Here is a 16,836-nt window from a genome sequence, read left to right on the forward strand (position 1 = left end):
TGCTGGGATGGGACAGGTGCTTGACTCCGGTATAGGGACATCCCTCCAAGAACTCACAGGTCATTTCTGGGCTTCAGGTCATGAGGAGGGCTTGTGGCTGCACGTGGATGCCGCCTATGCAGGCAGTGCCTTCATCTGCCCTGAGTTCCGGCATCTTCTGAATGGCGTGGAGGTGAGTGTTTTACTTATTAAAGTTTTTATTGGAGGGTAGTTGCTTTACCCTGATGTGTTAGTTTCTGCTGTATAGCAAAGTGAATCAGTTATACATACGCAGTTCTCTGAGACGAGCTCAATGGGCAGGAAATCAACAAGACCATTTTTTAAAGGTATATATACTGTGATCAGCAATTAGTCTTTATAAAGTTGTGATACTTTTATTTTTCGCTACTGTGGTTCATTTCAGCAAGTGATTTCCATACCCATTTCTGTGATGATTAGAAGTTACACCTCCCTGTGACAGGGGGTGAGAAGCTTCCTGGTTCCGAAAACTGTCTTCTCAAAGAAGACACACCTGATGTTTATACTATTTCTTAGTCTGCAGATCCTGGGCAGAGTTGTCATGATAGGATAGATTTTTAGTTCATAAGATGATGGGGAAATATTTAGGAAGAAAATAAAATCTTAATGCATTTCAGATCAATGGGTAGTTATTAAACACCAGCCCACCATTCTATTTAATCTAAGTCAATGTTACAGTCATGTTCTGATCATGCGACTGAGCATGATGTTCACCTTCATAGACATGGAACGAGCAGCCATCAGTGCATTTAAATGTCCCGTGCACGCTCAGAATTTGGAATATATGGCCTGTAATGCCTCCTAAAACATCTGATTCTTTTGAGAAACTGTGATCAAAATGGTTGACTTCTCCAGGGTGCAGACTTAACACAGAGAGATGATCTTAGAGACAGATCCTAATAAATTATTCCAGACCCAAGCAGGTTTTCACTGTCAGCAGCTCACAGGGCAGGAGGTTCCTTCTTGCTGGGGACTCAGATGTACATGCAGCGAAGGGCCCAGAGCAGCAGGCTTTGTCAGTAATGACTTCATGCTTACAGACAGGGGTTTCTTGAGACCATGGCCTCATGTGGTGCAGGAATCAAGGGTGTTGTCTTGGGATTGAACAGCTGGTTTGCATCCTGGCTTTGCACCAAGACCAGCCTTGTTCCCTTGGGCAGGCTAGTAACCTCTCCACACCTCACAAAATGGATTTCATAACCCAGCCCCCTTTGAGGGGTTATTATAAAAGTCAGAAGTGTTAATCATATTTAAAGGGCTGAGGCAGCACCCACACACAGCACATGTTATTCTCATTTCCCACTACAACCTGGAGAGACTGTCCCTCCAAGCCTCTCTCTGATCTGTTGTCTGCTGCCAATCAATTTTCTAATGACTGCTTTGAATTCTCATGACACCATAATACTAGAAAAGTAGGTCTCAGTGGTATATAATACAAAATTCTCATCTTTGAAATGAGTAATCCTTTCGTCACTAATGAATGAAGATGCATTCTGGTGTATGCCTCCATCACATCCATCCGTCCATTCACTCATTCATTCAGTAATTACTTATTGATCTCTGAATGTGTGCAAGGGCTAAGATCAGTCCTCGGGGGTACAGGCAGGCCTCTGGAAATCTTGGGAAGGGATGAAAGTACATGAGAAGTTCTGGTAACAGGGTGCTCACACTGACTCCTGTAGTTTATGGCTGATAGTTAGGTGGGTGTTTGGTGCTGAGAGATGAAGAAGAAATCTCTCCAGTATGTAAATATGTTTTGTTGTGGTCCTATGTGTGATGATACATACCACTGGGAATGTCTCCCTCCCCTGGGACCTCAAGAGAGCAAGGGTAAAGCATCCATCAGGACGCATGTGCCCCTCCCAAGGCCTGGTCTTTTCTGAGGGTCTAGAGTAGAATTTCATGATCTGTTCCCACTACACTCTTCGTTATGAACCAACAACTCAAAGTTTCACTTTCATGAGGTGGTGTCTAATTGTCAGACCACCGCAGTGGTGGGGCAGCACTCCACCCATCTCTCTGCAGTGAGTTCCTATCAGTATCAGATAGGGCTTCATACCCAGCCGGGAGGGCCGGCTGCTCAGCTGGCAGATAAGGGACTGTAATATCCTGTCTACCCTGCCCAGCCCTGCTGATAAGCACCTTCCTCTCCATCAGCAGGAAGAAACATCCCTGTGGGTAATGAAAGACAGAGAGGTTTAAAGAGATCAGCCCCCAGGAGGAAACTAATGAAATTCCTAGCAAACAAAGCCCTTCTTTCACCTTTTGTTTCTCATTATCAACAAATGAAACTCGTTGTCATTTCCTGCCTCTTTCTCAACTTTGCTTTTTATTGGAACCTGGAGGGAAATGAATCTGCACCCCTAGAGTGGGTGGAGGGGTGAGGTGGCCATGAGCAGATCCAGTGTCTGCCCTCCGGCCCCTCCTGGCCCTTTGTGTTCTCCTGCCTCCTCCTGCTCCTCCCTTGTCACGATGGAGGGGAGGTGTCCCAAAGCCTCAGGGAGACTTTGAAGCTTCCCCCTGGGAGATTCCTCCCAACTGGGGTCTCAGCAAGGCCACTGTCATCATCCACTTCAATTATAGATGCAGGCACATGGCCTCAGGTGGACTCAGGTCCTGTTACTCAGCCAGAGGACAAGCCAGGGGCACGTGCTCTGACAAGTCAGTGAAAACACAGACTGCCCTAGTCAGTCTTGCTGGTTGAAATCTCTTATTTGTCCTACTTGAAAATAGGTTGACACTTGAATTTGACGAGTGACCCTAGAGCCAGTTGTTGGCAATTGTTACCACTGGTGTCCAGAGACCCTCTCACTGTTTTGAGTATAATGAACGTGGATGGTGTCTTTGGAACGAAGAAGAAAATATTTAGAGAAACAAGAACAGTTGTTGCTCTATTACATCCATATTGGTAAAAGAACCATCCAATTCAGTGAAAAATGGGCTGATCCTGATTGCTGTATATTAGTTACGATATTTTCATTTCCCATTGTTGATCATGGTACGTATACTCTGAGAACTTTGCTAGTTCATAAAGTTTGGGAACCATGCATGAAGTATTTTCTAAGCTGAATCAGTCCAATTTTCTGCCACAGCACCTGTGAATTAAAATTCCAATTGTCAAATAGTCTAGTAGTTTGAAATGTGGATACATTTTATGTGACTTCAGACTATGCAAAATTGAAAGTACACAGCATAAAATATGAATAACATCTCATTTTATGTGGAAAAGTAGAACTATGACTTTCCTCAAAAATGAATCGGGATTCACCAGTGTCAAAGCAGGAGAGCCCACTGAACTATAAAGTGTGTTTGTGTTGCTTCTTGGGGGTGGGCATCCTCATGGATGATAGAAATGTCCCATGACCTTTCATATGCTTTGAAATTCTGCATGTTTTATGTTATCCAAGGTCTTTGAAAGGCATCCCTTGATCCAAATATGATAGCCCTACACCAAATTAGGATTAACCCATTTAAATTTGCATATATTTTTAGGAAAGCCTTAGATATTATCTAATTCCAATCCCTTACATAAATTTCCATAGAAAAATGCTGCTGCCACATCAGTAAATAAAGGGTGTTGCAGCCATCCAGACTTCACCTCACAGCCGCCCCTGAAAGGGAGCCTTGTGGGGACTCAGGACAGGAATGCCAAGCACACTGGCCCCAGGTAGCTGAGATGCCCATCAAGGTAATGATTTCATTGAGCCCAGACTCATGCAACTTCCCACACAAACAAAAGCCCTAAATTCCTTAACTTGACATGTTTGGTTTCCTTGGCCTGTGTGATAAGTCACTTTCGTCATGCCTGACTCTTTGCGACCCTATAGACTGTACCCTGCCAGGCTCCTCTGTCCATGGGGTTCTCCAGGCAAGAATACCGGAGTGGGCTGCCATGCCCTCCTCCAGGGGACCTTCCTGACCCAAGGATCGAACCCTCGTCCCCTGCATCTCCTGCGTTACAGGCAGATTCTTTACCACTGAACCACCAGGGAAGCCCTTGGTTTCCTTTGATTGACAGTACTGGTTTGATGTTCCAACTACCTGATCTCTGCTGCAAAAACCCCTATATAGCTTGGCCTCCCCTTTCCCTCTTCAGGGCCGTCCCTCGGAGTGACCTGAGATTGCTGTCTTCTGGGCTTGGAGTCCTGGGAAAGTCTGTCAAATAAAGCATAACTCTCAGCTTTTAGCTTGTGCTTTTTTTACAGCCAACAACCTGATACCTTTTATGCCCGGTGGGCCATAGTCTCGCTCTGGTTCTGTGGGTGTGCCCTGCAGGGTGCCCCCAAGGCACAGCCCTACCAGCTCAGCCAGTCTCTCCCCTCGCCCTCTATGAGCAGAGCCTGGTTTAGGGCCGCCTGTGACGTCATTTTATAAGCCCCGCCCAATGACTGCTCTCGCCAGTTCTCTGGCCGTAACCAGAGCTGCTCGAGAGCACAGCCACTTTTCCATCACGTGGCTCTCCCACCTGTATGGCCCTACAACCACAGAGCAGTTACAGGGTTTGCACCAGACGGTTTCTGCATCACCCTCAGGACCACGCTGAGGCGTTCACAGCTGTTATTTCATGACTTTTCCACAAAGCAGGACTCCCATCCAGGCACACGGAGAAGCAGTTGTGCCCAGATGCCAACCCATATTCTCTGGCTCCAAAGCTCTTCTCCTCCCTTTGTGCCTCAGCCCGGAATTAGATATATTAGCTTCATGTTTCATGAGATAGGATTTGAAATGGATGAAATGAGGCTCAGGTAGCTGGGATAGCTGCCCAAGTGCCCATGAGCCCCAGACCCCACAGTTTCACCTGATTCCCATTCTGTCTGACTGATCAGACTATTTTTATTTGAGAATACAAACTGTTAATTACTCCGCATGAGGTCTTATTTTTAGCTAAGCATTAATAATTGAAGTGTTTTCTTTTTGTTGTTCTTATTTCTTGGCAGTTTGCAGATTCATTTAACTTTAATCCCCACAAATGGCTCTTGGTGAATTTTGACTGCTCTGCCATGTGGTAAGTTTCCCTGTTCACTAGATGTCAATTACGCTGCAATAATGCTGCTTCTTAGACAAGTTTATATGAAAGAAACCTGGCAGGTGAACTGACATTGCTGGGGAAACACACAAAACACTACCTGCCTGCATTTCTGCACAATGGGTAATGTTCTTACTAAATCTTACCCTGTCGTTTGCTGTCATCTGGAACATATGGGCACAAGAGAAGTTTAACAGAGAAAAATCTGATCTAATTTACCTAGTATTAACAACAACAGCAAAATAATACAAATTAACCTTAGTACTTACTTGTAATTCGTTTACTTCTATGTTTTTATTCTTAAATGTTTAATAAATCTAAGTCTAAATGCTTAAAAGCATTTGCTAAGCAAAAAGAAAAGTAATTCTATTTTCTAAGAAGTTCCCTGGAAATTCTTAATAGCCGTACTATCAGCACATTGGTTATATTTAGAGCAAGAAAAAAGAATTCAGAAATTAAAGGGGATGACATTTCACTGCACTGATGATGTTTAAAGAAATAATGAAGACCAGAGTAGAATGGCATCACTAGAAAATGTTGCTTCTTAGTTTATTAGAGTAAGAAGTTGGTTAATGAATCCTTAGATCTAGGAGTTTCTCATGAATTTTGTGCAAAATTGTTTATTGCGTAATTAAGGGAATGGATTTCCTCCTTAAAAAGCTGAGGAAAGCAACTGAAGTCAGCTCTCCAAGTTCACCTTAACTTATCTATCTAAAGATAAGCTGCACTCAGTGCTTCGTTGTTATGGTTTACTCACTAAATCGTGTCTAACTCTTTGTGAGCCCATGGACTGTAGGCCACCAGGCTCCTCTGTTCATGGGATTTCTAAGGCAAGAATATTGGAGTGCGTTGCCTTTTCCTTCTCTGCAGAATCTTCCCAATCTGGGAATTGAACTTGCCTCTCCTGCATTGGCAGGCAAGTTCTTTACCACTGTTTTAGGTCCTTTTTGGTCAGTCTTAGCCACAAATTCTGATACATGATTTTAAAACCCATTTGTATTTGGGTTAAAGTTTGTCAGAAATACTAATAAGAACTTAGAAAAGCTATAGCTTTTATGAATGTTAGTATTCTTGTGGTTGTGTTTGCCTATTTTACCTAAAGGAAAATGCTTTGAGGATAGTTTTGTGTAGTGTGTCAAAACTCCCTTTGCTCTAACTTTAAATTGGGTTGAGATGGAATTCTTTTCTGCTGGGGTATTTGATCAGGTGCAGACAATGTCTGAGGGCTTCACTGGTGGCTCAGACAGTAAAGAATCTGCCTGCAATGCAGCAGACCTGGGTTCAATCCCTGGGTCAGGAAGATCCCCTGGAGAAGAGAATGGCTACCAACTCCAGTATTTTTTTAAATTAATTAATTTATTTTAATTGGAGGCTAATTACTTTACACTATTATAATGTTTTGCCATACATTGACATGAATCAGCCATGGGTGTACATGTGTTCCCCATCCTGAACCCCTCTACCACCTCCCTCCCCATCCCATCCCTCAGGGTCATCCAAGTGCACTGGCCCTGAGCACCGTGTCTTATGCATCGAATCTGGACTGGTGATCTATTTCATATTTGGTAATATAAATGTTTCAATGCTATTCTCTCAAATCATCCCACCCTCGCCTTCTCCCCCAGAGTCCAAAAGTCTGTTCTTTACATCTCTGTCTCTTTTGCTGTCTCAGGTATAGGGTCATCGTTATCATCTTTCTAAATTCCATATATATGCATTAATATACTCTATTGGTGTTTTTCTTTCTGACTTACTTCACTCTGTATAATAGGCTCCAGTTTCGTCCACCTCATTAGAACTGATGCAAATGCTTTCTTTTTAATAGCTGAGTAATATTCCATGTGTATATGTACCACAGCTTTCTTATTCATTCATCTGCTGATGGACATCTAGGTTGCCTCCATGTCCTGGCTATTGTAAACAGCACTGCAGTGAACATTGGGTGCACGTGTCTCTTTCAATTCTGGTTTCCTCAGTGTGTATGCCCAGCAGTGGGATTGCTGGGTCATATGGCAGTTCTATTTCCAATTTTTTAAGGAATCTCCACACTGTTCTCCATAGTGGCTGTACTAGTTTGCATTCCCACTAACAGTGTAACAGGGTTCCCTTTTCTCCACATCCTCTCAGCATTTATTGCTTGTAGACTTTTGGATAGCAGCCATCCTGACCGGCATGAGATGGTACCTATCTGTGGTTTTGATTTGCATTTCTCTCATAATGAGTGATGTTGAGCATCTTTTCATGCGTTTGTTAGCCATCTGTATGTCTTCTTTGGAGAAGTGTCTGCTCAGTTCTTTGGCCCATTTTTTGATTGTGTCGCTTATTTTTCTGGAATTGAGCTACAGGAGCTGCCTGTATATTTTTGAGATTAATTTTTTGTCAGTTGTTTCATTGCTATTATTTTCTCCCATTCTGAAGGCTGTCTTTTTACCTTGATTACAGTTTCCTTGTTGTACAGAAGCTTTGAATTTTAATTAGGTCCTATTTGTTTATTTTTGCTTTTATTTCCGTTATTCTGGGAGGTGGGTCATAGACGATCCTGCTGTGATTTATGTCAGAGAGTGTTTTGCTTATGTTTTCCTCTAGGAGTTTTATAGTTTCTGGTCTTATGTTTAGATCTTTAATCCATTTTGAGTTTATTTTTGTTACGAGCAACCTAGATAGCATATTCAAAAGCAGAGACATTACTTTGCCGACTAAGGTCCGTCTAGTCAAGGCTATGGTTTTTCCAGTGGTCATGTATGGATGTGAGAGTTGGACTGTGAAGAAGGCAGAGCACCTAAGAGTTGATGCCTTTGAATTGTGGTGTTGGAGGAGACTCTTGAGAGTCCCTTGGACTGCAAGGAGATCCAACCAGTCCATTCTGAAGGAGATTAGCCCTAGGATTTCTTTGGAAGGAATGATGCTAAAGCTGAAACCCCAGTACTTTGGCCACCTCATGCGAAGAGTTGACTCATTGGAAAAGACTTTGATGCTGGGAGGGATTGGGGGCAGGAGGAGAAGGGGACGACCGAGGATGAGATGGCTGGATGGCATCACGGACTCGATGGACGTGACTCTGAGTGACCTCCGGGAGTTGGTGATGGACAGGGAGGCCTGGTGTGCTGTGATTCATGGGGTCGCAAAGAGTCGGACATGACTGAGCGACTGAACTGAACTGAACTGAACTGATGGTGTTAGAAAGTGTTCTAGTTTCATTCTTTTACAAGTGGTTGACCAGTTTTCCCAGCACCACTTGTTAAAAAGATTGTTTTTTTCTCCATTGTATATTCTTGCTTCCTTTGTCAAAGATAAGGTGTCCACAGGTGCATGGATTTATCTCTGGGCTTTCTATTCTGTTCCATTGATCTATATTTCTGTCTTTGTGCCAGTACCATACTTTCTTGATGACTATAGCTTTGTAGTATATTCTGAAGTCCAGCAGGTTGATTCCTCCAGTTCCATTCTTCTTTCTCAAGATTGCTTTGGCTATTTGGGGTTTTTTTTTGCATTTCCATATAAACTGTGAAACTATTTGTTCTAATTCTCTGAAAAATACCATTGACAGTTTGATAGGGATTGCATTGAATCTATAGATTGCTTTGTGTAGTATACTCATTTTCACTATACTGATTCTTCTTATCCATGAACATGGTGTATTTCTCCATTTGTGTCATCTTTGATTTCTTTCATCAGTGTTTTATAGTTTTCTATATATAGGTCTTTTGTCTCTTTAGGTAGATTTATTCCTAAGTATTTTATTCTTTTCATTGCAATGGTAAATTGAATTGTTTCCTTAATTTCTCTTTCTGTTTTCTCATTGTTAGTGTATAGGAATGCAAGGGATTTCTGTGCATTAATTTTATATACTTTACTATATTCACTGATTAGCTCTAGTAATTTTCTGGTGGTGTCTTTAGGGTTTTCTGTGTAGAGGATCATGCCATCTGCAAACAGTGAGAGTTTTACTTCTTCTTTTCCAATCTGGATTCCTTTTATTTCTTTTTCTTCTCTGATTGCTGTGGCTAAAACTTCCAAAACTATGTTGAATAGTAGTCGTGAGAGTGGGCAAGCTTGTTCTGTTCTGGACATTAGGGGAAATGCTTTCAGTTTTTCACATTGAAGATAATGTTTGCTGTGGGTTTATCAGAGATGGCTTTTATTATGTTGAGGTATGTTCCTTCTATACCTGCTTTCTGAAGGGTTTTTTTTTTTTAATCATAAATGGATGTTGAATTTTGTCAAAGGCTTTCTCTGCATGTATTGAGATAATCATATGATATTTATCGTTCAAGTTGTTAATGCAGTGTATCACATTGATTTATTTGCAAATATTGAAGAATCCTTGCATCCCTAGGATAAAGCCCACTTGGCCATGATGTATGATCTTTTTAATATGTTGTTGGATTCTGTTGGCTAGAAAATTTTGTTGAGGACTTTTGCACCTATGTTCATCAGTGATATTGGCCTATAGTTTTCTTTATTTGTGGCATCTTTGTCTGGTTTTGGTTATTTTGGTGATGATGGCTTCATAGAATGAGTTTGACAGTTTACTTTCCTCTGCAATTTTCTGGAAGAGTTTGAGTAGGATAGGTGTTAGTTCTTCTCTAAATTTTTGGTAGAATTCATCTGTGAAGCCATGTGGTCCTGGGTATTTGTTTGTTGGAAGATTTTTTATTACAGTTTTGATTTCTGTGCTTGTGATGGATCTGTTAAGATTTTCTGTTTCTTCCTGGTTCAGTTTTGGAAGGTTATACTTTTCTAAGAATTCATCCATTTCTTCCAAGTTGTCCATTTCATTGGCATACAGTTGCTGATAGTAGTCTCTTAAGATCCTTTGTATTTCTGTGTTGTCTGTTGTGTTTTCTCCATCTTCATTTCTAATTATGTTGATTTGATTCTTCTTTTTTCTTGATGAGTCTGGCTAATAGTTTGTCTATTTTATTCATCTTCTCAAAGAACCAGCTTTTAGTTTTGCTGTTTTTTGCTAGTCTCCTTTGTTTCTCTTGCATTTATTTCTGCCCTAATTTTTATGATTTCTTTCCTTATACTAACCCTGGGGTTCTTCTTTTTCTAGTTGCTTTAGGTGTAAAGTTAGGTTATTTATTTGATTTTTCTCCTGTTTCTTGAGGTAGGCTTGTATTGCTATGAACCTTCCCCTTAGCACTGCTTTTACTGAATACCATAGGTTTTGGGTTGTGTTTTCATCTTCATTCGTTTCTATGCATATTTTGATTTCTTTTTTTATTTCTTCTGTGATTTGTTGGTTATTCAGAAGTGTGTTATTTAGCCTCCATATGTCTGTATTTTTATTAGTTTCTTTTTTCTTGTATTTGACATTTAATCTTACTTCACTGTTATCAGAAAAGATGCTTGAGATGATTTAAATGTTTTTGCATTTACAAAGGCTAGATTTATGGCCCAGGATGTGATCTGTCCTAGAGAAGGTTCCGTGTGCACTTGATAAAAAGGTGAAATTTATTGTTTTGGGGTGAATTGTCCTATAGATATCAATTAGGCAATGGCACCCCACTCCAGTTCTCTTGCCTGGAAAATCCCATGGACAGAGGAGCCTGGAAGGCTGCAGTCCATGGGGTCGCTAAGAGTTGAGCATGACTGAGCGACTTCACTTTCTCTTTTCACTTTCATGCATTGGAGAAGGAAATGGCAACCCACTCCAGTGTTCTTGCCTGGAGAATTCCAGAGACAGTGGGCCCCCGTCTATGGGGTCGCACAGAGTCGGACACGACTGAAGTGACTTAGCAGCAGCAGCAGCAGCAGCAGCAGCAGCAGCAGCAGCAGCAGCCCATTGTGTCATTTAAAGTTTGTATTTCCTTGCTAATTTTCTGTTTAATTGGTCTATCCATAGGTGTGAGTGGGTTGTTAAAGTCTCCCACTATTATTGTGTTAGTTAACTTCCCCTTTCATACTTGTTAGCATTTGCCTTACATAATGCGGTGCTCCTATGTTGGGTGCATATATATTTATAATTGTTATATCTTCTTCTTGGATTGATCCTTTGATCATTATGTAGTGTCCTTCTTTGTCTCTTTTCATGGCCTTTATTTCAAAGTCTATTTTATCTGATATGAGTATTGCTACTCCTGCTTTCTTTTGGTCTCCATTTGCATGAAATATCTTTTGCCAGCCCTTCACTTTCCCTCTGTATGTGTCCCTAGATTTGAGGTGGATCTCTTGTAAGCAGCATATATAGTGGTCTTGTTTTTGTATCCATTCAGCCAGTCTTTGTCTTTTGGTTAGGGCATTCAACCCATTTACATTTAAGGTAATTATTGATAAGTATGATCTTGTTTCCATTTACTTTGTTGCTTTGTATTCGAGTTTATAAACTTTTTCTGTGTTTCCTGTAGAGAGAAGATCCTTTAGTATTTTTTAAGAGCTGGTTTGATGGTGCTGAATTCTCTGTTTTTGTTTGTCTGTAAATCTTACCACCCTTACGGCAGAAAGTGAAGAGGAACTAAAAATCCTCTTGATGAAAGTGAAAGAGGAGAGTGAAAAAGTTGGCTTAAAGCTCAACATTCAGAAAACTAAGATCATGGCATCTGGTCCCATCACTTCATGGGAAACAGATGGGGAAACAGTGGAAACAGTGTTGGACTTTATTTTTGGGGGCTCCAAAATCACTGCAGATGGTGATTTCAGCCATAAAATTAAAAGACACTTACTCCTTGGAAGAAAAGTTATGACCAACCTAGATAGCATATTCAAAAGCAGAGACATTACTTTGCCAGCAAAGGTCTGTCTAGTCAAAGCTATGGTTTTTCCAGTAGTCATGTATGAATGTTAAAGTTGGATTGTGAAAAAAGCTGAGTGCTGAAGAATTGATGCTTTTGAACTGTGGTGTTGGAGAAGACTCTTGAGAGTCCCTTGGACTGCAAGGAGGTCCAACCAGTCCATTCTAAAAGAGATCAGCCCTGGGTGTTCTTTGGAAGGAACTATGCTAAAGCTGAAACTCCAGTACTTTGGCCACCTCATGCGAAGAGTTGACTCATTGGAAAAGACTCTGATGCTGGGAGGGATTGTGGGCAGGAGAAGAAGGGGACGACTGAGGATGAGATGGCTGGATGGCATCAGCGACTCGATGGACATGAGTTTGAGTGAACTCCAGGAGTTGGTAGTGGACAGGGAGACCTGGCGTGCTGCAATTCATGGGGTTGCAAAGAGTTGGACATGATTGAGCAACTGAACTGAACTGAACTGAAAGCTTTTGATTACTCCTTCATGTTTGAATGAGATTCTTGCTGGGTACAGTAATCTTGGTTGTAGGTTTTTCTCATTCATCACTTTAAGTATCTCCTGCCATTCCCTTCTGGCCTGAGGAGTCTCTATTGAAAGATCAGCTGTTATCCTTATGGAAATCCCCTTGTGTGTTATTTGTTGCTTTTCCCTTGCTGCTTTTAATATTTGATCTTTGTGTTTGATCTTCATTAATTTGATTAATATGTGTCTTGGGGTTTTTTGTCTTGGGTTATTCCTGTTTGGGACCCTCTAGGTTTCTTGGACTTGAGTGCGTATTTCTTTCTCCATTTTAGGGAAGTCTTCAACTATTATCTCCTCAAGTATTTTCTCATGGCCTTTCTTTTTGTCTTCTTCTTCTGGGACTCCCATCATTTGAATGTTGGGCATTTAACATTGTCCCAGAAGTCTCTGAGGTTGTCCTTATTTCTTTTAACTCTTTTTTCCCTCTCTGGTTCATTTATTTCCACCTTTCTATCTTCCATGTCACTTATCCTATCTTCTGCCTCAGTTATTCTACTGTTGGTTCCCTCCAGCATGCTTTTGATCTCAGTTATTGCATTATTCATTATTGACTGACTCTTTTTTATTTCTTCTAGTTCTTGTTAAACATTTCTTGCATCTTCTCAATCCTTGTCTCTAGTCTGTTTATCTGTAACTCCATTTTGTTTTCAAGATTTTGGATCATCTTTACTATCATTATTCTTAATTCTTTGTCAGGTCGACTCCCTATCTCCTCTTTTGTTTTATTTGTTGGGTGTTTATCATGTTCCTTTGGCTGAAAATTTCTCTTCCTTTTCATTTGTTTAGATTGCTGTGTTTGGGGTGGCCTTTCTGTATGCTGGAAGTTTGTGGTTCCTCTTTATTGTGGAGGTTCCTCCCTGTGGGTGGGGTTGGACTAGTGGCTTGTCAAGGTTTCCTGATTAGGGAAGCTTGTGTCTGTGTTCTGGTGGGTAGAGCTGGATCTCTTCTCTCTGGAGTGCAATGATGTGTCCAGTAGTGAGTTTTGACGTATCTGTGGGTTTGGTGTGACTTTTGGCTGCCTGTATTTTAATGATCAGCATTATGTTCCTGCATTGTTGGAGAATTAGCTTGGTATGTCTTGCTCTGAAACTTGCTGGCTCTTGGGTAGAGCTTGGTTTCAGTGTAGGTATGGAGGCTTTTGATGAGCTCTTGTCAATTAATGTTCCCTGGAGTCAGGAGTTTTCCGGTGTTTTCAAGTTTTGGATTTAAGCCTCCTGCCTCTGGCTCTCAGTCTTATTCTTACAATAGCCTCTCAACTTCTCCGTCCATACAGCACTGATGATAAAACTTCTAGGTTAATGGTGAAAAGATTCTCCATAGTGAGGGACACCCAGAGAGGTTCACAGAGTTACATGGAGAAGAGAAGAGGGAGGAGGGAGATAGAGGTGACCAGGAGGAGAAGGGGGGATATCAAAGGGGGAGAGAGCAATCTAGCCAGTAATAACACCCCTAAGTAAAAATGTCTTGACTCCAGTAGTCTTGCCTGGAGAATTCCATGGACAGAGGAGCCTGGTGGGTTACAGTCCATGGGGTCAGATGCTATTGAGTGACTAACACACAGACACAGATGCTATCTGAAGGAGTTGGTGGATGGAATGTGGCTCCAGAGTACCCAACTGGCATGGAGTCTATGTGAGTCCCCATGTGTATCCCAGAGGCCTCTGTTCTGGGAGAAGAGCTGGCCTCTGAGCAGATGAACTAGCAGCTAAGGGGTCCTCAGTGGACAGTGAGACATTTCACTGAGAAAAGCCACAAAATCAGCCTGGACAGACCAGCTGATGGCTGGTGAGGGAAGGAACGAGATGACTTCTGATGGTCTCCTTGTAAGCCGTGGTATTTTACTCATTTCCTGGGTAAATAATGTCAGAAATGGATGTTCAACGTGTCCCGGTAGATGCAGCTTCATCAACACACTAATTAGCTGAAGTCAGTGGCCCTGCCAATGGCCCTGCAAGGGGGACACTGACTTTGCTGCCCCGTCTTCCAGATGTGGAAACTGCAGCTGTCAGGGATCACTCATGTATGACCCGGATGATAAGGATGAATATGATGAAAGCAGCATTGCACCCCTGTGTCCAGAAAGCCGGGGAGTGAGTAAAGGATAAGAGAAGACATGCTTCATCAGGGGCTTTTCTCAGAGCCTGGTGTGATGGTTGAGGCTGCCATGGATGCTGGGTGAAGTTGCAGGAGCTTCCTACCAGCTAGTTTGAAAGGCTAAATAAATGAGTAAAGATTTAAATTATAGTAGAGGATAAGCCTCCTCTCTCCTGAGTCAGTGCGGTCCTGAACAGAATGATTGTCAAGGGTTTTGAGGTGATTTCATCCATCCAGGAGAATTGGGTCTCTCCTAAACCCAGGAGTTCATCCCACGATATCAAAATGATAATATGAACATTTATTGATGGAATTTGATCTGGAAGGATTTTTGTTTTAACATAGTAATTACTAACATCTACTATTTTTGGCCCTATGCTTACATTACCTTTCTAGGGCTGCCATAACAAAGAACCATATATTGGCAGTTTAAACAATAGAAACCTAATTTTGGAGGCTGGAAGTCCAAGGTCAAGGTGTGAGAAGGGCTGGCTCCCCCTCTCTCCTTGGTGTATAGAGAGCTGTCTTCTCCCTGGGTTTTCATATGGGGTGTTCTCCATGCCTGTCTATGTTTGGTGATGTGGTATCTGAAAGAGGGCTCATGAGGAGGGTCCAGGCAATGAGCATCCTGAGGGCCAGGGCCAGAGGTAGCCAGTGCAAAGGCCCTGAGACACATATGTGCACAGCAGAGAACTCAGAATAGGTCACAGGTACTGCAGATGGTTTTCTGTGGTCTACATGGATTTTGAACTTGTTTGAAATAAGCTGTTTACATTTTAAAGTTGGTGTTTTTCCATATGCTTGCAACTTTTCAAAGTTTCATCAATTACTGAGAGCCTTTAAAGAGTCATTTCTGTGGGTCTTGGTTGCTAGGGTATCCTTCCCACCTGGCACAATCCAGTGGCCCCCCACATAGCCTGGCCCTGTACTCCTGCGGCCACCAGGCTTCCAGAGCATGCATATATGAGTGATACTTTCCAGAAACTTCTAGCTTGAAGAAATAATGTACCAACTTAAATTACAGCACTGGATTCTATCAAGAAGTGACATATAAACCTAAGTTCTTGGGCTGTCTGGAAAGAACTCCCCTGCCCTCACTGGCAGCAGAGGGGGGCATACCTAAACCCTCATCCAGGGGTGCCCATAAAGTATCTATATGGCAATAAAGATGCTTGAATACAAATTTTACATTCAAGGTATTATCTGCTATTAGGTGCCCTTTTCTTCTTCATATGTCACCTCATCTAATCCTATTGCAGCCTTATCGGTACAGGAATTATCCTGGGTTCTTAGTTGAGGGTACTGGGGTTCTGAGACATGCATGGGATCACTAATGGCAGACAACCATCCATGCTAGAGCCACAGGTTTGATACAATAGGGTAAAGTTTTAAAAACTATAACTGAGTAAAAACAGTCAGAGACAGAATTATGTATCTCCCAGGATGCAACTGATTACAGGCACACAAAACAATACACATTTCACAAACACACACACAAGCATACATAGTGAATACATTGGAATTATTCCAATTGGGTATAGAAAAGAGCTTTTTGGGGGTGAATGAGCCAAAATAGAGCCTAGATTCTATGCCCACTTTTGTTCAAACTGACTCTGATTCCACTTTCCCTCTGTATACTGAAAACAGTCCTGGACTTTAGCCCTGACACATACAGCCTAGAGGTAAAGGAGAATGGATGGACCACAGCATCTCTCTCCTGTTTCAAGGCAGCTGCCCCTTCACCCTGCTGCTGCTAAATCACTTCAGTCTTGTCCGACTCTGTGCAACCCCATAGACGGCAGCCCACCAGGCTCCCCCATCCCTGGGATTCTCCAGGCAAGAACACTGAAGTGGGTTGCCATTGCCTTCTCCAATCCATGAAAGTAAAAAGTGAAAGTGAAGTCATTCAGTCATGCCTGACTCTTAGCGACCCCATGGACTGCAGCCTACCAGGCTCCTCTGTCCATGGGATTTTCCAGGCAAGAGTACGCCTTCTCCGGCCCCTTCACCCACCTGAGCAGCAAATCCACTAAGCAGGTCCCAAATTGGGGACCCCTGAGTGTTTTCAGAGGATGCAAGTGCGTCTTGCAGCCTGGTGACAGGGAGCAGAGCTAAGAGTCTATTCAGAGGCTTTTTTGCCCTGTGCTGTATATCCAGGGAATCACGTTAAGCAATTTTGCTATTTTAAGAGGTATTGCAGTAAAAACGAGCTATCCTAACACAACAGGACACAGACAATAAGGATGCTTGTGAGAACTGGATTTCGGGAAAGGCCAGGTATCCTTCAACACCACAGAGATGAAAACAAGCAAACACACAGCCTTATGTCGTACATTTTTTATATTTTTGTTTAGCTGCTGAGTCATGTCTGATTCTTTGTGACCCCATGGACTGTAGCCCGACAGCCTCCTCTGTCCATGGGATTCTCCAGGCAAGAA

At 42.2% G+C, this 16,836-nt stretch overlaps 1 protein-coding gene and 1 long non-coding RNA gene across 3 annotated transcripts in view; one reads left to right on the plus strand and one right to left on the minus strand.

Annotated features, from left to right (window-relative positions):
* Positions 1-16,836, plus strand: part of DDC (dopa decarboxylase) — a 94,283-nt gene that overhangs the window by 52,814 nt on the left and 24,633 nt on the right. Inside the window, exons 8-9 of the mRNA XM_069587322.1 lie at positions 78-172; positions 4,956-5,023. Coding sequence (XP_069443423.1) covers positions 78-172; positions 4,956-5,023 — 163 coding nt within the window. The remainder of the gene's footprint in view (positions 1-77; positions 173-4,955; positions 5,024-16,836) is intronic.
* The window catches only part of LOC138439091 (uncharacterized), a 37,643-nt gene that overhangs the window by 6,935 nt on the left and 13,872 nt on the right, over positions 1-16,836 (minus strand). The gene's annotated exons all lie outside the window — the stretch shown is intronic.

This window comes from Ovis canadensis, chromosome 4 (genome assembly GCF_042477335.2).
Source record: "Ovis canadensis isolate MfBH-ARS-UI-01 breed Bighorn chromosome 4, ARS-UI_OviCan_v2, whole genome shotgun sequence".
Lineage (NCBI taxonomy): Eukaryota > Metazoa > Chordata > Mammalia > Artiodactyla > Bovidae > Ovis > Ovis canadensis.